The 24,229-nt window shown below is 49.5% G+C and overlaps 7 protein-coding genes across 7 annotated transcripts; 4 read left to right on the top strand and 3 right to left on the bottom strand.

The window, feature by feature from the left end:
* Positions 1-3,404: 3,404 nt before the first annotated feature.
* On the top strand, positions 3,405-5,196 carry CI109_101982 (uncharacterized protein; the record flags this gene model as incomplete). Its single annotated transcript, XM_032006490.2, has 5 exons — positions 3,405-3,459; positions 4,019-4,165; positions 4,255-4,322; positions 4,460-4,644; positions 4,887-5,196. The coding sequence occupies 5 exons, from the start codon at positions 3,405-3,407 to the stop codon at positions 5,194-5,196; spliced, it is 765 nt and encodes a 254-aa protein (XP_031859159.2).
* A 990-nt stretch (positions 5,197-6,186) lies between these two features.
* CI109_101981 (uncharacterized protein) lies at positions 6,187-9,686 on the top strand (the record flags this gene model as incomplete). The annotated part of the gene is made up of 4 exons (XM_032006491.1): positions 6,187-6,774; positions 6,838-9,056; positions 9,118-9,581; positions 9,652-9,686. 4 exons carry the CDS (start codon positions 6,187-6,189, stop codon positions 9,684-9,686), a joined length of 3,306 nt encoding a protein of 1,101 aa, XP_031859160.1.
* Positions 9,687-10,064: 378 nt separating this feature from the next.
* On the bottom strand, positions 10,065-11,680 carry CI109_101980 (uncharacterized protein; the record flags this gene model as incomplete). Its single annotated transcript, XM_065967057.1, has 7 exons — positions 10,065-10,073; positions 10,147-10,308; positions 10,395-10,718; positions 10,803-11,004; positions 11,080-11,265; positions 11,442-11,510; positions 11,631-11,680. 7 exons carry the CDS (start codon positions 11,678-11,680, stop codon positions 10,065-10,067), a joined length of 1,002 nt encoding a protein of 333 aa, XP_065823129.1.
* A 1,013-nt stretch (positions 11,681-12,693) lies between these two features.
* Positions 12,694-15,806, top strand: CI109_101979 (uncharacterized protein; the record flags this gene model as incomplete). The annotated part of the gene is made up of 9 exons (XM_032006493.1): positions 12,694-13,392; positions 13,463-13,972; positions 14,039-14,361; positions 14,423-14,653; positions 14,717-14,809; positions 14,866-14,893; positions 14,948-15,272; positions 15,351-15,502; positions 15,582-15,806. 9 exons carry the CDS (start codon positions 12,694-12,696, stop codon positions 15,804-15,806), a joined length of 2,586 nt encoding a protein of 861 aa, XP_031859162.1.
* A 470-nt stretch (positions 15,807-16,276) lies between these two features.
* On the bottom strand, positions 16,277-17,647 carry CI109_101978 (uncharacterized protein; the record flags this gene model as incomplete). Its single annotated transcript, XM_032006494.1, has 3 exons — positions 16,277-16,423; positions 16,915-17,044; positions 17,565-17,647. The coding sequence occupies 3 exons, from the start codon at positions 17,645-17,647 to the stop codon at positions 16,277-16,279; spliced, it is 360 nt and encodes a 119-aa protein (XP_031859163.1).
* A 345-nt stretch (positions 17,648-17,992) lies between these two features.
* Positions 17,993-19,541, top strand: CI109_101977 (uncharacterized protein; the record flags this gene model as incomplete). The annotated part of the gene is made up of 6 exons (XM_032006495.1): positions 17,993-18,135; positions 18,233-18,374; positions 18,467-18,538; positions 18,616-18,705; positions 18,838-19,177; positions 19,306-19,541. 6 exons carry the CDS (start codon positions 17,993-17,995, stop codon positions 19,539-19,541), a joined length of 1,023 nt encoding a protein of 340 aa, XP_031859164.1.
* Positions 19,542-20,033: 492 nt separating this feature from the next.
* Positions 20,034-24,038, bottom strand: CI109_101976 (uncharacterized protein; the record flags this gene model as incomplete). The annotated part of the gene is made up of 8 exons (XM_032006496.1): positions 20,034-20,824; positions 20,893-21,459; positions 21,519-21,799; positions 21,857-22,105; positions 22,166-22,770; positions 22,849-22,919; positions 22,980-23,567; positions 23,642-24,038. The coding sequence occupies 8 exons, from the start codon at positions 24,036-24,038 to the stop codon at positions 20,034-20,036; spliced, it is 3,549 nt and encodes a 1,182-aa protein (XP_031859165.1).
* Positions 24,039-24,229: the final 191 nt, after the last annotated feature.

Here is a 24,229-nt window from a genome sequence, read left to right as displayed (position 1 = left end):
GTATGAGGATCGGAACAGTTTGTGAGCCATTCCTTGACGAGATAGCCGTTAATGTAGCCTGAGTCTGATACCTCTGCCATCATGGTGGGTTGCTTGTCGCGCAATTTGACCCACTGCTCGATCAGATGGCCACCTTTGAATATGAGGAAGGGAGGGACAGGAGCGTCGTTGGTGGAGATGGTAGCAGCGACGGTGATGTGGATGTCGTTGGCGAGGATGTTTTGAGACTTGATAGAGCTACCTCTGGGGGCTACTCGGCATTGGCAACGACTACTCAAGAGTGCAAATCCGGTCTCATCCATGTTGTACATGTTGTGAGGGGAATACAGACCTGTATCTAAGACAGATTTAACCTGTGGAGGGTCAGCACCTGTGTCAAGACAGTCAAAATGTACTCACCAGGCTGTAAAAAGTCTGTCTTTTCTCAGGCGTGTCTGCTTGTAGCCTTGCGAGCTCTTGAACCCTGTAAAAACGTGTTGACACTCTGTCTCCATATCGTCTGAGAAATGTACTCGTCCAATTCCTTCCCATGGTGTGTCCACAGAGGGCTGACGCTAGCTCAGTTACATGTTGAGGGGTTAACAGAGTCCCTCTGTCCGCATAAGAGTTGATCTTATCAAGTAACGCTTCTTCCTGCTCAATCGAGAGGTTGCGGGGAGTGTTGCGTCCTCGGACAGAGTGAGTACCAGTGAGAGTAGGCTATCGCTTCATCCATGATATGTAGTGAGATACATGCATAATAGCTACATAAAGGTAAAAGAAGACGAAGTTGATTGTTGTCCGAGCGAGTCGTGCATCCGAGTGTCACGTGGTTATGAGTACTTGTTACTTGTCACTACAATACATCACAAAGCGTACAATATTCGATACCTGTCATGTCCCTCCACCCTGGTCTGTCACCAGTACATGTTATCGGTGGCTTTAGGTTACCGCCTGTGATCTTACTAGGTGCAATGTGGTGGCAAGGCTGTTTGTAATTGCAGATATGGCCAGGCATACAGCCAACTATCCTTTGCCACATCACCCATTGGAAAATTGTGAGCACTGTCTGCTCCTTTCAATGGTCAAACATCTACCACATGTATCCTTTCTTATCTGACCTCAAGAGTTTGAAAGTCAGGGAACTTCCTGAGGCTTGACACAGGTATAGGCCCGTTGTAAAAGTATCTCACCATTTACCTCATTTACAACCGAATCTGCTATCATACACCATCACTTTCGCCTCACCAGACTGCTCTCCAGCTCCTTGTAGTCCATTTGACCATCATTCCCAAAAAATGTCATCCACTTCATCAAGCACTGAATATCACACAGAGCGTGCAAGCAAAGCTCATGACACATTTCAGACTCTTATGAAAAGTCTTCCATCTGACTGTGAGTCACAATAACCTTTGCACAATACAGGGATTGAGTTGCTGACCCCCACTGCTTGGTGGATGTTATCACAATAAGATCACAAGGTCGAGATGCAAAATATTTACGACGAGAGAAAGTCGAACTTACAATCCAACCTGTCAACCCGGCCAATAACCGAGGAGATGTTTGGCACAAATCAGCAAGCAGTTGAGGAAGCAATCACAGAGCGACTCGAAGTCTATCACCTATTCACACAGGCTTCTACTGTGGCCTCTGAATCTACCCAACCTGAGTCCAGACAATCTTCCACGAAATACTCACAAACCTCCCGACAACATCGGAGGCAAACAGGACAACTGCGACTTCCCTCTTCCATGGTTGTCAAGCCAACAAAGAAGCGTCCTGGAAAAAACAAGTGAGATGCTGTTGCTTGGACTGCAGCTTATGGGTTGGCATGAGTCTGCATTTTCATCTTTGTTACCAAATGTGAGAGAGGAAAGGGATTATTGTGTCCTATTGTCATCCACTGAGCACAATATTTCTGAAAGGCAATGTCAATAAGGTTACATTGTATGAATGTTGAAGTTTTGGCTGGAACAGCCACTGTGGCAAATCTAATCTGAAGCAGCAGACAGTCCACCCTTGCTTGCCGATATTTTGCTGCAGCACCCTAACAGTTCCTGTACAGTGTTCCAGTCTTACCCTTGAGGAAGCAGGTTTGTTTTCAGTCTGTGAATGTTATCTTGCAAATATTGCTGCCCATAAACCAGCTGTCAATTGTGGCTCAATAGTTGTGGCTCAATAGAAGCAAAGCAGCCATGTAATACATTTTTACAGACCTCGGGTCATCACCAACATGACAGCTATGGCTTGTACTTCAACTTGTGGCAACTCATTGTCTGCTCACTGGCATATGATATTATAAATGGTGATGCCCATCAACGGACTTGGCTTCAGGTATAGACCCAATTGGTCTACCACTCTTCACTATTCCATCTACACATGCATATTTGAGCGGAAGACCCATAGGGTATCAATCTTGTAGGGTCCAGCTAGTCAACTTCTATACTGTGCTGACATTGCCTATTACCCCAAGTTCTGCACACTTGGGATTGAGATGCTGGATACCCACTATGAGTAGTACCCATCAATTCAGTGCTTTGTTCCAAGTATAGCTTCCCAATCATGCATGCCGCTGACAGGATACATGCACAATGCATCCCAAATGCAACCCAAATACAACTGTTGTTATGACAACCAGGGTGACTACATATTTGAAATTCCATCTTTTGTCATTATTGCCCCTTGGTTTCACCGTTGGAAGCCATGCAGCTTACCTTACACTAGATGAAGATAGACCACATGGCTCCTTTCTTGTTCCTCCCCAACAGGTTAGAGGTCAAGCAATTCCCTGAGGCTATAACAGACCTCAAGTGAACCCATCCCAAGCTCAATCTTTCCCCAAACTATTCTCACCATTATACACAATCAGACACCATCGCCGTTACCCAACCCTACCACTTTTCAGCTCCCAGATTCCTCTTCACCATATTTACCAACAATGTCACTCATCCCAGGAACTAAAAGGTGGAATGAGGCAAAGGAAGCAATTGCTGCTGAGGAAAAGTTCACCAAGACTCAATCTGAGCTTTCTACAGGTGGGTGCTGCTTCAACAGACAATACAATGTTTGCTTTGCTGACCCATCCCTGCCATCCTCTTCCCCATGCATGTTCCTCTAAATAGTCCAACAGCTGACGATGTCCGACATCTACCGAGAGAGAAAGAACAAAGATTTCCTTCATTGTGACAATCCTGACCTTCCACCTCAATCTGTCACCAAGAAGAAGTTTGGTGACTGCTGGCAAAAAGTTGAAGACGCAATCAGTGAACGCTTGAAGGTCTACTTTTCCCGCCCAAGTGTCTGTTCTACCGATACTACTTCCACTGCTGATTGGTCCGGGTCAACAATTGTTGTTGCCTCACCAGACTCAACCCACAACCATCCACAGACAGGAGGAACGTCTCTCAGTATCAAGACATCTTCACATGGCAGATCTGGAGGCAGTCAGAGGGGAGGAGGTGGTCATGGTAACAGGAGAAGGTGAGAGGCTGCTGCTTGCCCTTTGTGTGATCTCAGTGATGTGACACACATATGGCCAGGGAATTGGGAGGAGTTGTTTACACATTCTGATGCAGATTACCATTCAAACTCGTAACAATGGTAGTGTTGATATGAGATGCATTGGATACAGAGATGTTATTGCTGTTACACCGACAAACTCCGTTCAGGGATCAGCCTCAATGTGGTTGCACATCATGTCTATTGGTCTTGCCAATTTTAACAGCTATCACATTCAACCATATGCAACTGAAATTGCCCTTGTTTGTCCACCAAACCTTGCTAGTTAATTATCAGTCATTGTCTTCTACATGTATTGGCACACATGTCTGGCCACATTGTATCTCAGTTCTTGAGCGTGTATTGCCGTCCCTCCGTGGCTCAATTGCAGCAATCATGCGTGCGGCTCAAGAGCGAATCACGTGACCTCCACTTTTGAGCCTGCTCGCATCGTTACTTTCCGATCTTCGCAACTCGCTGCATCGCTCGATAATTATCTGCTACCACAACCCATTTCATACGTATAAACCCTCCATCAAAGTGTCATTCTCATCACTCATCAAGATGTCAGGTACGACGACTCAACCATCAGGATCGACGACGAAGATGTTCGGAGGCAGTTTTCTGCCTTCGAACCCGTTTGATATTCCCGAGACTAGAGATCTGGTAGAATCCAAGATCGCATCGGGTATGTAGACACCTCTCCAGTCAAGCTGCAGCGGTAACAGAATGGAGGAGGGAGAGTTTTGTGCTGACTTGTTGGTCGTGTGCTTGTAGGGGAGATCACAAGAGGCGATGTGGAGATTATGGAGAAGGGTTACAGATGGATGATCTATACACCTCCAGTGAGTTGCGTCAATATCGCCTGAAAGTGCACACTGCGCCTGAAGCCCGTCGTGTTCGCCTTCCGCCCAAAATTGGTTTCATGGAACCTACTGCTACTTGCGTGAGATTTTCGCTGATACACCGTTCCCTTCATTAGGCCACCGCCGTCGCGTTCTCCGCTCTCGTCTGGCAATTGATGAAGAAGCAATACCCCCGACCGAGACTCATCACTCGTATGTTTTGGGGATCGTTGGCGTTGGGATCGGGTGGATTGTTAGGTTTCGGAGCGGCCGGTATGGCTGCTGCGATGGAGGTGAATGAGAAGATCCAAGATGGAGAGCGGTGAGTGGCCTCTTAATATCATTTCGTTATCTCAAGACTGCTTCCATCTCTCCTTGACCTCGTTCCCTGTACATCGTTTCCCTCGGCTCGATTTTGGTTTTGTCCGACGTATATGATTGTCGTTCTGGTTTCTACCTCATACCACATCTCTTATACCTGCCTCACATTTTGTTCTTCTTGCTTCCGCTGTCGATTTGCTTGATGTTGACCCTCATGCTGATAATCCCTTCCTCCGCCCTCAGCAAAGCCGAGATCTTTGACGAAATCACCGATCTCTCCCGTCGAATCCGAGAAGAAGCATCCGCCCCCTCAGTCTTGGGATCAAACCCCGCTGTTCCCCAAACTCCCGCCACCACCGCCCAATCGACCGGTCCCAAAAAGCCGTACTCGTCCAATGTCATCCCCGGATCGAGACTGCCGAGGGATTTCGAGTTCCCGACCGAAAGACAGGGTGGGGAGGATCTGTTGATTGGTTCAGAGATATTGAAGAAGGAGACGAGGAGTACATGGGGGTATGTGAAGAGCTGGATTCCGGGAATGAAGAAGGATTAAGCGTAAGAGTGCAGGGCAGAAAGCAATAAGGGAGATTACATGCTTCTTCATTAAGGTGCCATTGGCTGTAATGGATCATGAAGAGGACGGAGTCTGAGGTCCGCGACGATGACAGTATGCAATACTTATGACATATGTAGCCTGACGGGCTGCAACGATTCTGCCCAGCTGTGAAACTTAGACTGAGCGAGTTTCTTAGTATAGTACATTATCAGTCCTCGCCCCACGACGATCGACTAAAGCCTGGTCATGAGGTACTTGGCATTGTCAGAGGGGCAGTAGAGTTCCCACAAGAGTTTACCTTACATGGGAACTCCTCGTCAGCAACTGCATACTTGACTCGTCAAGCAGGACGAGATCGACTGCCACACTCGCGACACAACAGCAGGAGGATGAACCGTGCACCACCCTTGTGAGCCAGACATCATTTTGCTCATGGATGTCCGAATCTTGATTGAAATGAAGGGAGTCATGTATGTCCGTGGTGGGTATATCGCCCTACGTTACTCTCATCGACATAACCGATGATATGACATAGCTAGATTTTGATACGATAAGAGAGAGTGGCGATAACGTACAACGCGTTCCCCCTTTTGCAGATCCCACGTGTTCAGGGTATTAAAATTAGACGCAACGCAAAAATCTTAACACAGGTCCGCCATTTTCCACCCATTCTCCTCTTCCTGCCATATTTTTGGATTTCCCATCCAGTATCTATCTCATCTTTACCTCTTTCCTCCAACTCCCATCCTTCCTTTTTCTTACCTTGTATCGTCGTAGATCAAGGTCCATTCCACCTTTATAGACCATCCTTTAGAGTCTCTCATACACCTGCCACACGCGGCCAGGTGAAGGTTTTCCAGAAGCTTTATCTTCATTCCTATCCTCTGCAGCACACTCGCTCCTACCCAGTAGCTATCACGCTCAACTCACCACTCATTCCCACCTCACCGACTATAACCAGTTAAAAAAACAAAAGTCATAATCACAATGTCACCCGTCGCTGCTCCCGCTGCGATCACCCCTCTCCCTTCCTCCACCCACCTCGCCGAGCTCACCGCTCTCGCCACCGCCGCTTCCAACGTCGAGGCTAAAGCTACCGCTGACCAAATCGCCCTTTCCATCAAGAAGTCCCCTCGATCCCTCGACGCCCTTCAAGATGCCAAGGTCGTCGACGTCGTCCTCGCTTGGTCCTCTTCCAAGTCTGGCTACGAGCGCGAGTCCGCCCCCATCCTTGTCGAACGTATCTGCAGATCCCTCGGTACAGGTGTTGAGGGTGTTTTCCTCCCCCTCATCCCTGCTCTCTTGAACCTCTCCATGGACAAGGGTCAATCCGTCCGAAGCGCTGTCAACAGTGCTATGACCAGTCTGCTCAAGGCTGTTGCCCCCGAGGGTTCAAGGATGGTCCTCGACGTTCTCTGCAGGACTTTGGATGACGCTAAAGGTTGGAGAAGCAAGGTCGCCGCTTTGAAGGCTATCGAAGGTTTGGTCAAGCCTGGCGCTGAGGACTACCTCGCTTTCGAGTTGGGCCACGCCATCCCTTTCATTGAACGTGCCATGCACGACACCAAGGCAGAAGTGAGTTTCAGCTGCCGAATCGTTTAGCTCTTGTTTGCGAAGCTGACATACTTGGTTTACTAGGTCTCTGCCGCTGCCCAGAAGGCCGCAGCTACCCTCTGTACTGTTCTCCCCAACCCCGATGTCCTCAAGCACATCAACCTCCTTGTTTCCGCCATGGCTTCTCCCGCTGCCGTCCCCGGAACCATCAAGGGTCTCTCGTCCACTACATTCGTCGCTGAGGTCAACGCCCCTACTCTTGCCGTCATGGTCCCCCTCCTCTACCGAGCTCTCAAGGAGCGATCCACCGAGACTCAACGAATGACCTGTATCGTCATTGGAAACTTGGTCAAGCTTGTCCGAGACCCCAACGTTGCTGCACGATACCTCGGCCCTCTCTTCGGTGGCGTTGAGCAACTCGCTAAGGGTGCTGCCTTCCCCGAGATCCGAGCGTTCGCACAGACTGCCCTTGACATCCTCATCGGTGCCGGTGCTTCTGCTTCCGCCACCCCCCTTCCTCCTCGTGACATCAACTTGGCTGTTACGGAGGCTTTGACCATCATGGCTCCCCACTTGGACGTCGACGGTCTTCCCGCCCACCCCTCCATCCCCCTCTCCGCATCGTTGCCCAACAGCCCGGTCATCGCTCATGCTATCGAGTACCAAGCCAACATCATTGCCGATCTCGTCGACCTCAGACGATGGGACGACAACATCTGGGAGGGCAAGGGTCTCGGTTCTTTCGCCAAGCTCCTCTTGGGTGCTGAACAAGGTGCTAAGGCTACCGCTGCTATCCGCAAGACATTCCTCGACATCGACAAGTCCAAATTCGCACCTGACGTCGAGGATGACGGAGCCGAAGGTCAACTTCTTTGTGACATCCAATTCTCCCTTGCCTACGGTGGTCTTTTGTTGTTGAACCACACCAACTTGAAATTGAGACGAGGACGACGATACGGTATCTGTGCCGCCAACGGTGCCGGTAAGAGTACTCTTATGAAGGCTATCCGTGACGGCAAGGTCGAGGGTTTCCCTACTCAGGACGAGCTCCGAACTCTCATGGTCGAGCACGCTCTCCAAGGTGAAGACACTTCCATCGCCATCATTGACTTCATCTCGGCCGACCCCCGACTCGCTGCCAAGACACGAGAAGAGATCGCCGCGATGCTCCTTTCCGTCGGTTTCTCAGACGAGAAGCAACACGACCCCGTCGCTTCCCTCTCTGGTGGTTGGAAGATGAAGTTGGAGTTGGCTAGGGCTATGTTGATCGGTGCCGATATCTTGTTGCTCGATGAGCCTACTAACCACTTGGACGTCCAAACCGTTGCGTGGCTCGAGGACTACGTCTGCAACCTCAAGGACATCACCTGTATGGTCGTCTCGCACGACTCTGGTTTCCTTGACAACGTCTGTACCGATATCATCCACTACGAGGAGAAGAAGCTCGTCTACTACAAGGGTAACCTTTCCAAGTTCGTCGAGCGAGTACCCTCCGCCAAGTCTTACTACACTCTCGCTGCCACCTCCATCAAGTTTACCTTCCCCCCTCCTGGTTCTTTGATGGGTGTCCGATCAAACACTCGAGCGATTATGAAACTCAACAACTGTATTTTCACCTACCCCGGAGCCGTCAAGCCTTCGCTCAACGGCGTCTCTTGTTCGCTTTCCCTCTCGTCTCGAGTCGGTATCGTCGGTCCCAACGGTGCTGGTAAATCCACTCTTATCAAGCTTTTGACCGGAGAGACTGTCCCTCAATCTGGTACTGTGCACAAGCACCCGGCTCTTCGAGTCGGTTACGTTGCCCAACACGCTTTCCACCACATCAACTTGCATTTGGACAAGACCGCCGTTCAATACATCCAATGGCGATACCAGGATGGTCACGATCGTGAGATGTTGGAGAAGGCCACCCGTGTCTTCACCGAAGAGGACAAGGCCATGATGGACAAGCCTCTCGAGGGCAAGAACGGTGATTTGAGGAAGATTGAATTCATCCTTGGTCGTCAAAAGCTCAAGAAGAGTTTCCAATACGAGGTGAAATTCAAGGGATACGATCACAAGCACAACGCCTGGATTCCTCGAGATGTTCTCATCGAGAAGGGTTTCCAAAAGCTCATCGGACAGTTCGATGACATGGAGTCGTCTAGAGAAGGTGCGGGTATGAGAGATACCGGTGCCGCTGCTGTCCGAGAGGTTTTGGAAGGTGTTGGATTGGACGGTGACATCGCCCAGTACAACGAGATGTCTGGTTTGTCCGGTGGTCAAAAGGTCAAGGTCGTCATTGCGGCTGCTATGTTCAACAGGTGAGTAGAGTGTCACATGTCTTATTTAGTCAAGACCTGTACTCACGACGGTATCTTACAGACCTCAATGTCTCTTCCTCGATGAGCCTACCAATTTCTTGGACCGAGAAGCTCTCGGTGGTCTCGCCGTTGCCATCAAAGAATGGGGAGGTGCCGTCTGTATCATCTCGCATTCTACCGAATTCGTCTCCGCCTTGTGTCCCGAAATCTGGCACGTCGAAGGTGGTGCTCTCACGCACAAGGGTAAAGTTGCCCTTGTCGAAGATGCCTTTGACGACCCTTCAAGGCCTACTTCAAGAGTCGCTTCGAAAGCCGGAACACCAAGGACCGTCCCCGGTACACCGGGAACGAACACTCCTGGAACTGCTACTCCCGGAAGTGACGCGACGAGTAACGCCGAGGAGATTATCGATGGCGTGTCACGATTGATGGTCAAGAAGAAGAAGAAGAAGATGACAAGAAACGAACTTAAGGCTCAAGCTGAGAGAAGACAGAAGAGAAAGTTGGACTGGTTGTCTTATGGTGGTGAGTAATCTTCCCCTTCATCGATTCATATCACGATCAGAAGCTGAGTCGTTATTGTTCTGTGATATAGGTGAGAGAGAACCCGACACATCCGACGACGAGTAGACAAAAGTGTATATCTACCGACCTTTTAGATTTGATTAGAATGCAGACATGGGATGGATGGACGGTTTCAGTTCGGTTTGGTTCAGTTCAGTTTTAGTTCCCTTTGGTATGATACGGATGTGTCTTCGTTATGTATATACCCCCAAACCATAGAGCGATACCGCGATTTGATACGTGATACGTGATACGTGATAATTTATGCGTCATGGGTATGAATATATGGGATCTTACTTGTGGTAATTTGCTCAAGCCGCAGGGGAGAAAAAGGGCATTTGTGTACAGTAGCTGGATACATTCACTGTTCCTACATTGTCACACTAAACTACAATCAAAGTCCGTCCATCTGTCTGACTGATCGTCCACTTCGGGCCTAGTTCTCTACTTCATCTATTCGATCAAGACAAGTTAGCCCAGACACTCAAAATCTGGAGAATAACGAGCCCGGTTTCGATCCACTCACAAGTTGAGTCAGGGCGGCACCTGGGTATCGAGTACCCTGGACCTCGAACTTGGCGAGGAAATCATCGATCGTCTTGAGTTCGTCAGAAGAGAACTTGACGTTGGCGGCTGAGATGTTCTCCTTGATTCGGTCTGGGTTTGATGATCCAGGAATAGGAATGGTCTGCAAGCGCAAACAAACTCTTGTCAATTCGCTTGCGCCATAAGGGAGTTGATGGTAGAGGCGAGAGGAGAGTAAGAGAGACTCACGGTAGGAGATAAGTGGAGGATCCAAGCCAAAGCCAATTGACCAGTCGTGATCCCCTTGGCTTTTGCAATCTCATCCAACTTGTCTACAAATTTCAAGTTCTCATAGAACGCTTCACCCTGGAATCTCGGGACCATCCTTCTGAAATCGCCCTCGGGCAGATCCTCAGGAGACTTGAATGCTCGTGTGAGGAAACCACGACCTAAGGGTGAATAACAGAAGATTGGCATTCCCTTTTTGGAGGCCCATTCGACTGTTTCTTTGATTTTAGGGTCGGAGATTGAGAAGAGGGAAACTTCAATCTCGTTGATGGCAATAGGGGTGATCTGCAACCGACGCATAAAAAAGAGCGAGAAGTCAGCCACGTCGTACATGGTACATTGAAAAGTCGCTTGTGAAACTTGACCCACCTTCAGAGCCTTTTCGAGAGACTCGACACCCATCTCACTGGCACCAATCTCACGGAAGAGACCCTCTTTCTGCAACGTCACGAGACCCTTGAAAATTTCCTCGATAGGAGCTTCCGGCAATCGAGCAAGGTTGAAAACATCAATCTCCTTATCCCCAAGAATCTCTTTGATCTTCTTGATCTCTGTTCGAAGGAAATCGAGACTGACAAGCGAACAAGCGAACAAGTCAACAACAATCGTACCTTGAGCGAGGGGTGTAAAGCAAAACTGAACTCACTCTGTACCCTTTGTACTCAAGTTTTGATAATCAACACCACCTTTGATGACGAGCGTGATCTTGTCCTTGTATTCGGGGTATTTCTTGAAAAAGTTGGCAATCAATTGGATGTTGGCAAAGTTGTCGCCTGGGTTTCCGTAGAAAGCGGCGGAGGACCAGATGGTTGATCCAGCGTCGGCGGCAGCTCTATACAGAGACGACCAGTCAGCAATGGACATACATTCCCGCGGATGAATGGAGCAACAATATCAAAATTGGTGTACATCGAGCAGGGACAGGGAAGGAGCCATGCTCGGAAAGTTCACCGACACGGAGCAATGAAGGGCCAAGGCTGAATATGAAGTCGGACTTTATATACTCACTTGATCGCTTTGATCGAGACTTCCTCTGCGGGCAGCTTGGGGTTCCAAGTCAACTGCATCAGGCCGTAGCTAAAACGACGCAAAGTGGTCAGTACAAGTACAAGTACGGATCAATGCGTAAAGTAAAGGTCCGCTAGACGCTAGATGCCAGCCAGGAGGTGCTGTGAAGGAGCAGGTTCCATGACTTACCCGATACGACCGACTTGGTTACCAGCGACCGTGATTTGAGGGATGGACATGTTTGTTGATATGGTCTATAAGATATATGTGTGTATGTAGTGATGTGAAAGTGTTTGTTGTAGGAGGAGGAGCGGGAAGAATACCTCACAGAAACACACCGGTATTTATGCAATGTCTATCGGTGGAGGAGACACATGAACAACCTCGGAGAACGAAGTGGAGGCTTTGGAGGTGAGTCATTCCACGTGAAGTTACCCTGAAAAGCATTCGGCGTAGTGGAGGGAGTGTAAGGAGCGTACACCATTGTTGATTAGTGCATCAACGAGACTTTCGTTATTTTTATGCGAATATTGTATAACGCGGGCCACATAGCAACAACTCGCTGATGGCTGACAGGTGAGAGATAACGAGAAGAAGGGACCGAACGAAAGCCGTCGGGCGGGAACGAGGACATCACCGGGGCTCGGGTTCACAGCTCAAATTGCATGTACGCAACAGGGGCTATTGTGGGTAATCGAAAGTAAACAAAGTAGCAAATGCATGGTCAAAAGGTGATTTGAACCTCACGGTGGCAGCCGCAAGCGAGAACAAGTCGAAAACACGAAGACGGGCCGGGTCTGTACCATTGTTTATGACGACGAAAGCGGGACGAGCACGCCGTCTATCTGTACCTGACAAGGGAAGAGCACTCACAAGTGCATTCCAGCAAACGTCACACTCACCATTCATCGACTTCTGTTCCACCGGCTACAGACCAAGTGGTGATAAGTACTGCTATGCATCTGGCCCGTTTTCTCACTGCCACGTCCGACTCTCACAAAGCATGCATAGTCAGGCAGCAAGAGATAATAGAACAGCACTGTATTGTCAAGCCATTAAGCTACCTTTTAGTGTGTCTGCGGAAATGACGGCATGACGTCAGTCGATCTCCCATTCCCATCATTCCATAATTCTAAGTTAATTGTAAACGGTAGTTACCGCGACTAACTATTTCCCACATAACAACTCCTAATTCCTTGGTACTGCTTTACATCTTCGTCCTACAATTCTAATCTCCCATCACATAGACGACATGGACTTGGGTCCTGCTATCTTTCACTCGACGGGCGGCACCGATAAGGTGTCCGACTCGAATGCTCAACATACTTTCGCACGAGAGCAGCAGCAGCAGCAACCGCCTGTGGTTCCCGCTCCGTCACCAAAACCCGCAGTCGCGTATTCATCTCAAGATGCTGCAAGTGTTCACACCACAAGCTCAAGCCTTACCTCGTCAACAGGGTATGGTGGTGCGCCAAACCACATTGACCGTTCTACTCCAGATCACGCTGGAGTACAAGAAGAGCAGACCACTACGTCACGACCTACAGCTGCACCGGTGGACCAAGTCGGTACTCACCCCGCAGCGGACCATTCGACATTGCACGATAAACCACACGAGACAGCCGTCCCTGGAGCTGTAGCAGCGACTGACTCTACAAACAAAGATGCTGTACTGGGCTCGACACACCCTTCAGCCCAAGCACCGACTGCCTCGATTGATCCACACAAACCTTCGAGCGAAAGTGCTCCGACGGCACTGCCAACCAACCCAACAACTCATCCCGAAGAGCAGAAACAGGCTATCAAGGATGAACATCCTGCTGTGGTACACAGAGAGGTTGAGAAGACGAAAGCGGAAGCGAGAGAGATGAAGGGTGAAAAGCCACAAGGAACAGTCATTAACGGTATAGAGGATGATAGACTTTGGGCGATGCTTCGTCGTTTTGATCAGGTATGTTATCACCAAACAGCCAAAATGTGTTACTTTGGACAAGAATGCTAAGGTATCTTTCTTGTCATAGCAAATCACCCATGTCCTTCATCCGGCTAAGAAGCTCCCACGCGTCGAGCCCGATTTACGACCTTCAATGTTGCCTGACCTCCCGTCCCACTCTGAAGTCTTACGATCCAATCTCGAGCGTCTCATCGCTGCCGTTGGTCCAGGATCCGTCCGAGGTGCTCGTGAAGTCCAAAGACTGATGTCCTGGTCTCCCGAAGAACGTCGACGAACCGGTGCTTTCTGTATCGCCTATTTCACCTGTTGGATCTTTGGGTATGCCATGGTGGGCGTGTTCTCGTTCTTGGTAGCAATTGTATGTTTCCCGGATTGTAGGAGATTCTTCTTCCCGCCCATCGCACCGGCACCGTTCACACCGCCAAGTGCGACGGATCCGACCAACCAAAAGGGAGACGAGAGTTTGCTCGGAAATGTAGAAAGTAAGACTGTTCATAGGAGTAAAGCGGAGCAGGCGGAAGAACAAGCTTTCGAGGCGACTTCGATTTTGAAAGCTTATACAACTAGATTGCTCTTCGTAAGTGGACATGGACCAGAACTTGCAAAGAGTCAAATGAAACCTGACCATGTTTGATTCATCCAGGACGGGAGCAAGAAGGGAAAACAAGCTGGTAACTCTGCAGTTGGCGAAAAGGAGCGAAACGAAACTTCGTCATCTTCCTCTTCCGACGACGACGAAAAAAGCCCACCTGGTCAAAACGATAACAAAGCTCAAGGTCTCGAATCGGCTCAAGTCATAGTTGGTGGGGAGAAGATTACGCCTAACAAGCCTTTGGATGAGAAGGAAAAGAAGAAGTTGGCTCAGAGAGAGGCTAAGAGGAAGAGGGACGAGATGGTATCGAAGATGACCAAGGGCACAGAAGATGGGCTCGGAGCGGCCGCTGATATGATCGAAAGATTCACCAAGTAAGCCAAATTGAAGTGTCACTTTTGGTGTGGACTGATTCACTGACACGTCTGTATTTAGCGCACTATCTCCTCCCGCTGCATACCCCGACAGTTACGCTCGGTTCAAGATCGCCGGTGCTTTCCTCATCCCAGCAATGTTCGTCTTCACTTTCGTTCCCGCTTGGATCTTCACCAGATCAGCTACCTTCTTCTTCGGCGTCGGTATGTGGGGTCAACCGCTTTTGATCAGGGGTGCCAAGAAGTTTGTGGAGCTCGTACCAGACTGGCAAGAGCAGTTGGATTTGCGAAAGTGAGCAATATTATTTCACGTCCGGAGAGACTGTCGCTGACGATCTGTTGGCCTGTCCTGCAGCTCGATCTTGTCCCGTGTTCCTACCGATGCTCAATTGACCTTGCACTTGTTGCGTGTTTCGGAAGCCCTCAACGCGCCACTGCCTCGTCCTCCGTGAGTCGAGCCAGAACTTGACAGTCAACGATTTATACTGACCCATCTCCTCTTAGTGCTCCTCCTCTCAAGGGTACACCCAAGGTCAGTCAGAACATTCTCGAGTACACCATGTGAATGGTACTGATGTCCCCGCAGGAAGCTATCAAGGACACCAGTCCTGCTTCTATGACGGCAGAGGACGACGCCGAGATGCTCGAAGCCGAAGGAGAAGGTGGTGTCACCGAAGCTGCCGTCAAAGCGAAGCACAAGACCAAATCACACATCCTTGGCGTATTCAAATCTGCTGGAAAGAAGATGGCCGCCTTCCATGGCGATGTCGCCGTTGACGGCACCAAGAAGCAGGCACGTATGGAAGAGATTGAAAAGGGTGAAGAAGAGCTCACGGTCACCGAGAAGATTGGATCAAAGGTGGATCAACTCTTGTTCAAAGGAAATATCAAAGACGACGGCAGTATCGATTGTGAGTGGCGTCATTTCCACTCTGCTTGACTGCCAATCCAGTCGTATGATACTGATGTTCGTCGTGATGTGATGGTAGCGTACCCTGCCAAACTCGACGGTACTTCTGGACACATCATCCTGGAGAACAAGAACGATGTCCTTACTCAGCCTCAAATCACTTTTGTGCCTATCTCGGGAAAGAAAGAACACTTTGTCTGGGCCATTGATGATATCGTCGAAATTAAAAAGGTACGTTTCACGTGTGGCGGACCCTTACGAAAAGCGTTTCTTTCTGTGTACTGATATTTTGGTTATGTTCGCTTCGCAGAGCCATGTTTCTATGCCTCGTATGGCATTAGGTTGGGCTTCCGGTGCCGAGGTCGAAGGTCTAGGTCTCACTATACGATTCAAGACCGGTTCTCAACAGCTTAACGAACATCTTGGCGGACCCAAAGAGGACGGAACGACATTACACTTCACTCGTGTAGGCAGGAGAGAACAGTTGTTCGTCCGACTGATCAGTATGGGTAGACAGAGGTGGGAGACTTTGTAAGCGCGGTGGTCAAGGAAAAGAAGTGGTGGAACGGGATTGGATATCATATTTATACACGTTTGTTGAAGCTTAGACACGTAGCGAATAGTATCTCATGTAGCGCTTATGGTTACACCTGGTATTGGATTGGTATTGGACTGGCCTTGCTCGACTGGACGCGCGACGTATGTTAGAGATCCAGGTTGAGGAGGCTAGAAGGTAGGAAGCTAATTGTCAGGTCTTGAATCACCTGAGATTGACATTGACAGCCAGTATGCCAACTTTAACAATTTGAATACGGTTGTGCACTACGCCCACCAGAACACGGCACCGAGTGTATTCTAAGATTTGCATAGAGATCGTACGAATAATGATCCTCCCAAGGTATATGCTACAACATCGCGTAATCTTCGCAAAAATTAGAAGAAAAGCGTAATTTCCCTTTTTCCCCCCCTACCTCACTCTCCCTTCCATTAAGGGTGATAGCTTTCTTAAGCAGGAGTGACGGATTTCAAAGCCCCGGCATTCTTCTTATAATCCCATACTCTGTAAAGCTGAACAAGACCGGTCGAACCGACAAAGAAGTTGACAGCGGCGAGAGAGTAGTTGACGGGGGTGATGACGAATGAGTATCGGACCTGTGGTTGACGAAGAAGGTGTTGGGTCAGCAAAATGGTTGGAATAGGGTGTGAAGTGATGTGGGTGGTGTGGTGTGGTGTGGTGTGATTTGGTGTGAATGTCAGGTCACAGCAGGGTTCTTCGGTCCAAGTGATTTGCCAGCAAGGGATGAGAAGACGTGGACGAGAAGATATGGTGGGAGACTCAAGGGATGAGAAATCCACCACAGAGAGGGCTGAGATGTGGCCAACCTGCTGAGGACCATCTCGCGCCGTCCACTCTGGCTTCCTGATGTTCCCAACAACTCGTTTTCTTACTCTCAATTTCGAGAACTCCCCACACATGTTCGAGGTTCGACACATTCTCTCGCTCCTTTTATTCCACCAGTCATCTCGCATACCACGACCAACAGACCCAACCAACGACCCAAGCCCGAACTCAAACCCAAACCAAATCACTACCATGACCACACACCACACGTTCTGTACCGGTAGAGTCAACACCAACTCACCCAGATGAAACCAGTAGCTGCCAAAGCGACATTTTGCGAAACACTGAGCTTTTCAGCGGGTCGAGAGAGGTCTTTGACACCGGCAGCGACTAGAGCCCATTTCGCGAGAGGAGCCCAGAAAAAGATTGTTCTGTGACGGGCGAGAGAGCGGAGCGTGGCGTGGCGAGAGAGATTGAAGGAAGAGAGAAGGCGAGGGAAAACGAGCCGAGCGAGATGGGAGGGGTTGATGTGTAACGAGACGAGGCAAGATGACGTGAGATCAGGAGAAGTAAGATGAGAGGCGCGAGGGGACGAGATGGGTTGGATGAGGCAAGGCGAGGCGAGGCGAGACGAGACGAAGCGAGACGAAGTAGGGTTGATCGAGAGAAGGTAAAGTCGGAGAGAGTACGTGTGGCGTAGTGTGGTAGCAAAGATGTGCGAAGAGTGGTAGTCAGGTCAAAGTCGTGTCACACAGCAAGAGATGTTCGTAGATGAATAATCGATGGCGAGTAATTCGAGGGAGGTGTATCATCAAGTCGTCGGGAGAAGAGGAGCGGGCGAGTTAGCAAGAGAAGGAAGTGACGGAGAGAGGAGGAGCAGCAAAAACGCAAACGTCAGCAACAACATCACTTTCTCACAGAAAAGGCCAAAACATCAATCAGGCTACGCACTTAGGTCCAGCTGGGTGGTTCACGAATGCCTGGAATTTGGAGGTCGTTTGCGCCGCGGCGGCTGTACCCATAGGAGCGGACATCTTGTCTTGTGTATGTGGGTGTAGGTGGGTGAGTATGAACAGAGGTAGGTAGAGTAACGGGTCGGTGCTTGCTGTATTGTATTCTTGTGGACAAATGAATCAATCCACTCGAACTCGCTCACCAAGGTAGGTACGGCCCGCGACGGTCAGTGGTCAGTGGGGGCGTAGAAAGATAGGGTGAGCGGGATTATAAGCAATGTGGCACTTTTACACCAGGTGTGATATGTATGTGCCCCGCCTCCACTTGAACTCCTTCGTAGCGTCTGACTGAACATTGATCGATCTGGAAACGTTTGTTATTGTTACTTCGCTAGTCGGTAGCATAACTGTATTGCATCGAGCACTATGCGCTCCGTGGTAATTGCTCTTGCTGCGATCTTTTTGGCCGCTGCCGGTGGCCTTGCGAGTCCGATCGATAGTAGATCGACTACAGAGCAACTTGTGCTTAATAGCAATTCCGCCAAATCTCCTCGACCTCTAGTGATCTGGTGAGTCGCTTGCCTAGCCTGCCTTCCCTCATCGCACCATTCATATTCGCCCCGCCTTCTCATGATTGTCATTGCCGAAACTGACTCTGAATGATAGGCACGGTCTGGGCGACACATCCCTCTCCGATGGTATACTAGATTTCATCAACACGACTCAATCGCTTCATCCCGGTATATTCGTACATTCAGTAAAGATTCCCGAAGAAGGGAGTTTGGACGATGAACGTAAAGCTGGATTTGTAAGTCCTTGCTTACTTCCATCATTGAGACGTAGCGAGCGGGTGAGGATCGAACGATGTATAGCTAATCAGATATGTGTCGGGTACTGCAGTGGGGCTATGCGGAAATGCAAGGTGATGAGGGGTGTGAGCAGATCAAGGCGATTCCAGAGCTGAAAGGAGGGGTGAGTAGGCGGGCTTGCATGCTATAGATGTTGCGTCTTTATTCAAGCCAGTACTCACTGGCATCGCATTAACACAGTTCGACGCAGTCGGTTTCTCGCAAGGAGGATTGTTCATGCGATACTATGCCCAGTACTGTGATGGTCCACCTGTGAAGAACCTCATCACCGTGAGTCACCTGAACCATTCCCCATGATGATAGCGGGACTCCAAGCTGACTTGACCTACTATACCTTTCTCCCTCCTCACCAACTCCTCATACCGCCCTTTTCTTCCTTGTCGTCGATTCCACCGCGCACAGTTCGGTACACCCAACTACGGCATATCGGGCCTTATCCCCTGTCCTACCCCACCTACCCTCTCATGCCTCCTTGCAGCTCGAGTCGCCCGCGCAGGGATCTACAAGCCCTATGCCCAAACACATATCGTCCAAGCTGCTTATTACAGAGATACAGAGCGGTTGGACGAATTTTACGACGTTAATACCTTTTTGAGGGATATGAATGGGGAAAGACCTTTTGCTGCGGATGCTGAAGGCGAGGAGCAGGACGGAGATGGGGGTGCAAAGAGGGGGAAGAGGGGAGAAGGGAGGGGGTTAGGTGGATTGGAGAATCTCGTAGCGGTGATGTTTGATGAGGATCGTGAGTCATGTCCCCAAGTCATAAAAGACTCTGTTGCACAACCCTCAGTTTTTGAACGTCATACCACTTTGCAAAAACAAACAGGAGGAGTCACGCTGACAATGACGACGTCCCACTCATTATCGTAGGCACTGTATCACCCGCCCAATCGTCCCAATTCGCAACTTACGCCCCTTCCAATAAATCCGAGATCATACCACTCCATTCTCAACCTCTCTACAAACACGATTGGATAGGTCTTCGATCGCTTGACGAGAAGGGTGGTTTGCAGCTGGAACATTGTCCAGGAGAACATATGGATATTGGAGGAGAGGGTGGATGCGGTGAGAGGATATTGAGAAAGTGGGTTGGGTGGGATAAGTAGTCAGTAGTATGTAAACAAACGGATGGATTACAAGGGGAAGTGAGCGGTGGAAGAAGGGAGTAGGGAGGAGGGTGGAGGGTGGAGGATCGGAGATCGCAAAGGACTTTAGTAGCATAGTTATGGGAAATCTTGTATTTTTGTATGATCACTTGTATATTAATTTGCTCATTATTCCGACAGTGTTCGGTGCACTCCTCTGGATGAATTTGTTGCCTCCCACATCCGGACGAAAAACCCTCACAGTCAGACATCGCTCTCGCCCAGTTGTTCATCTGGTTTAGATCAGAGCCAACTTTTCCTCATGACAAGTGTCAGCACATCATCTAAATATGCATAAAGTAGACACATGCTAGTCGTCAAACATGAAATGAATCATTACAATCGTGATACGTCTTTTCGTACAAACTTCGTCATAACCAAAGCATCATCGATCCACCAACAGACACACCTACACCTAAACCGCTAAGCACCGCCAAAGCGCTCGATTCCCCTTTACACTAATCTCAGACCTTTCAACCTCCCTCCTAGCTCCAAGTCTTCACTGCCTTCGTTGACTCTCGTCATCATAAGCCTGATCACGTCCAAGTTGTCCACTATCGATTCCGCATGACCTCGCACAATCTCATCTTCGTCGGTCTGTACGACGTATCGCAGAACGTTCTCCGCTCTATCGATGAGAGCCGTAGGGATCTGCCAATTATCCTCTTTCCCTTGGAAAAGCGATTTGTTTGTTCCCTTTTGCCCATGGAAGAGAGTCGGTTCTTTCATATCGACTTTTGTCCGGATTTGGAAGTCGATCTCTCCATTCGTATTAGAGTCAGACTCGGAAACTATCTTCGACATGGCGATATCGCCCATCACGCCCAACACCTCTTTGAGCAAGACCAAAGCTGCTCGTCGGAGAGTAGGATGTTTGCTATCCCCCTTCTTGATCGGATCCTCATCCACAATCCTAGGTCGGGTCACGCTGACTTCTTCTTCCAATGCTGGTTCAGGCTCTTCATCTTCGACCAGTTGTATTCTTCTTGGTCTAAAGCCACTATTGACAGGTTTGGAAGGTGTGATTTGTGCGGACTCGAGGGACGGACGGAATGGCGAAGATGATACCGATTCGAGTTGCACGAGATCGATAGCTGCCTCGGCGATTTCGTGAGACCAAGGTACGATGGCCAAGTAAGATGTTGTCGCGCATGAGGTGAGAAGAGAGAGGGCGGAACTTCGGACGATGGTTGGAAGACTCGAATCGGGAAAGACGCCCATCAAAGTCGGAACGATCTCGTTGGCTATAACAGGTGAGAATATGTAAGTCTATGACTTGCTTCGGGTGGAAGTAGATGATCGGCGAACTCACCATAGTTGCTCAAAGTCTCACCAGCTCGGTCGATGATTTGATCGAGAACTTCGCCTATTCGCAATACCTTGTCCAATTTGTCCTCCTTAGCATCTCCCTTCAAGCCGTCGATCCCAGTCCTATAAGTGCTCATCACTCGCTCGAAGATGTCTTTTCCTAGTACATCGACCATACCGCTCAAACCCTTGACAGCGCTGAGATAGATGAACGATTCATCATCTTCTATATTCTTAATGAATACGTTCAAGATGGAGGAATTAAGGGTTGAATCGCAGTTCAGTGAATAGACCAGCTCTTTCAACATCACGAGACCATGTGCTCGGACGGGCAAGTTCGTGTCTTTGGTCAAATCGAGCGCTTGCTTGTATACCTCCGCAGCGCTTTGGCCTGAGTCTGAAGACGGCTCGATCATGTCTCCCTTTGATGCTTCATGGGCGAGAAGCAGAAGACGAGCTTCTCGACTCCCATTGCGAATCGAAACCGATGGCGAGCGAGTGGAAAGCTCGTTCAGATGGAAAGCGATAGGACGCAGGATAGTGAGGTTGGACTTGTCGAGCTGACCCTCGGCTGGTGAGACGGTCGTCAGCTCAGGATGTACATGTGCAGGGATAGATCATTGGACTCACCTTCAAGCGAAGCGAGGAGCTGACAAGCCACCTCAATCAAACCCCTCTTCCCATCTGGCGCAACATCATCGTCCAGATCGCCCACGCTATCACCATTGACCTCAACGATCAACGAGTTTGCATTCAACTTCGACTGAGATTTCACCTCTGCTTCGTCCAACGCTTGAACCTGGTCGTTCAAGACTCGTTCGACGAAGCCGAGTACTTGATCTGGTTTGGTGAATAACTGGTTGCCAAGTTGTTCCATCATCTGGATCGTAAGCTGCAAGTTGAGCAAGGAGCTGAGCACGGCGTCAGCTTTGGATTCTCTCTGCACTGAAAAAAAAACTAAAGCTTACTCCATTGAGGGCTCGACTTCCGTCGCTGTCCGAACTCTCCACAAATCGAGCGACTTGAGGATCACCTCACTGGCGACGTCAGGTCGATTGATTCCCTTGATGAATTGACACAAGAGGTTTGGATCCGGTGTTGCTTGAGTTCGAGCCAGCAAGAGCTGAGCAAGATGTTCTTCTTCCTTCTCACTCGAAGCGCTGAGGGGCGGTAGAATGACATCGGGCTCGCTGAAGGTGTCTGCAAATCCATGCGGACTACACATTCAGGCGAATGGTTAGCAGGAAGTCGTGTACCACGTACAGACAAATGCTCACCTTCCTGCCATGAGTCGAACTCCACCACCTGCTTCTTTCTCCCAGAAGAAGGACGAGTTCGGGTCTTTGCCCCAGCCAGTCCCACCTTCTACAATTGACCAGATCCCCTTTACACCATCTTCGTCACTGACCGTCTTTCCCCAACTTTTCAACAGGAAAGCTACGTCGTCGCTGAGATTTTGATTCGTAGCGGTCTCATTTGTTCCGTTCTGCTTGTCAATCACGGTTATTCGGTTCCCTGCCTTTTTAGGTGGTTGCTTGCGAGATAGAAACGTGTGTAGCGAGAAGAGAGGCGGCAAGACACTACCGACGAGGAAGTCGGCGAACTGGGGGGAAGAGGGATTATGGATGAGCAACAATCGCATGTTCTGGATCGATCGTTGTATCGCTTCCCAACTAGTCGCCACGGAACTTTCTCCAGACTTGGGATACCAAGGAGAATGCAGTTTGTTCCTCAACCACTCTTCGATCAATGGTCGATCAGTCGATAATAGTCGTTGGATCGAATAACAAGCGGTGTTGACAAACGCGACGGGATGATGAGACGAATCATCGGTAAGTGGGATCATTGAGAAGAGTTCCGAGAGAAGCCAAGGATAGTAAGTCTGTTGACGATCATGTTCATGGTCAGTTCTTGTATACTTGTTTCCTTTTGATTTCGCAATCTTGGTTCTGCGGCTCACTTCTGATGTTGATTCACGGGGGATCCGAACGAGAAGGTTGAAGATGTGGTCAAGACGTTTGCCGTCAATAGCTATAGAAGTAGCGTCAAAGTCAATTCCGTACCCAATGGAGTTGCAGTTCGTGGACTCACAAGCAATATCATCCGTCTTTGCTGTTTCTCCCAACACATTCTCCATCAGTCCCCTCACTCCTCCCGGTCTTCTCATCTGAGAAGTCAAGAGCCCATTCACGAATCCATCGGGATATTTGGGCCATTCTCTAACCCATCCATTCGGCTTCACACCTTGTCTCCTCCCTTGCGTCAACAACTTCAGGACGTTTACCAATGTCGATATTGCAAATCCGGGTGTCATACCCATCAAAACATGCAGAAAAGACTTTCGTAAATTCGAATATTTTTCTGAAGGTGTCGAAGGCGTGTATGCAAGAATGACGGTGGAAAGGAAGATAGGCATGAGATGTGACGAGATGAGGTTCTCGGTGATGGCAGTCGGGGGAATGGGTGATTGGGAACTTGGACCAGCGGCGGGACGAGGTGGTGAAGCTGTTCTGAGGAGGTCGAGCAGAGATTCGATGACCGAGGAGAGGGTGGCAGCGGTTGTGGGATCGTAGTCAGGAAGGGAGCGAGCATAATTAGATGTCAGAGGTAGGAGGTAGGAGAAGGTCGTGTGAGAGACCATGAGACGTATCAGCCGAAGATCGGCAGTTCCAAGCAGGACTAGAGGAAAGCCTATCAGTACTCATTCGAGGAAAGAGAGGAAGACAACAGGGTGCGTTTCCGCTTCGACTCACAGTCTCGCTGCTCCATTCCACCTCTTTGATCTTTTGGCCAGAACTCCTTTCTCAGCCAACCCTGTATCGCCTTGATCAAAGCAAAACATCTCTTCCCAACAACAAACAACAATTCCTCTTTCCTCCTCTTCCGCCTCTGCTCAACTTCGCTCGACACCGCCGAGCCGCTCGGTAGTCCTGTCGGTGCATTATCACCAATTTGCTCCAGCTCGTCCTCTTCATTCCATTCGGAGCAAGATTTCTTCCATTCTTTGGGGAGGAGTTTTGAACATCCCTTGAGACGTTGTAATAATTCGGGAGGACTTGACGGTAATGGTTGAGGCGGTTTGAGAAGCGCTTCGCTGGCTCGGAGCAGGGTCTTGAGAGATGGTCCACCAGGTGAAGTAGGACGGGGCATCTGGTGTCAGTACCCTCTGCAAGCAAACAGAGTGACGCTACAGACTCTCAGGAGGTGGTTGTTGCAAAGTTGAAAGATATAACTAGAATGTAATGTTTCCGAGATCAAAATCAACATGGACATGAAATTCGAGGAATGCCCTTAAGTACGTAAATTTGATTCCGTCCATCCCCGGTCGAATACTGTCAACA

The sequence above is a fragment of the Kwoniella shandongensis genome, chromosome 3, assembly GCF_008629635.2.
Source record: "Kwoniella shandongensis chromosome 3, complete sequence".
Taxonomy (NCBI): Eukaryota; Fungi; Basidiomycota; class Tremellomycetes; order Tremellales; family Cryptococcaceae; genus Kwoniella; species Kwoniella shandongensis.
This window is presented reverse-complemented; position numbering and strand designations above follow the sequence as displayed.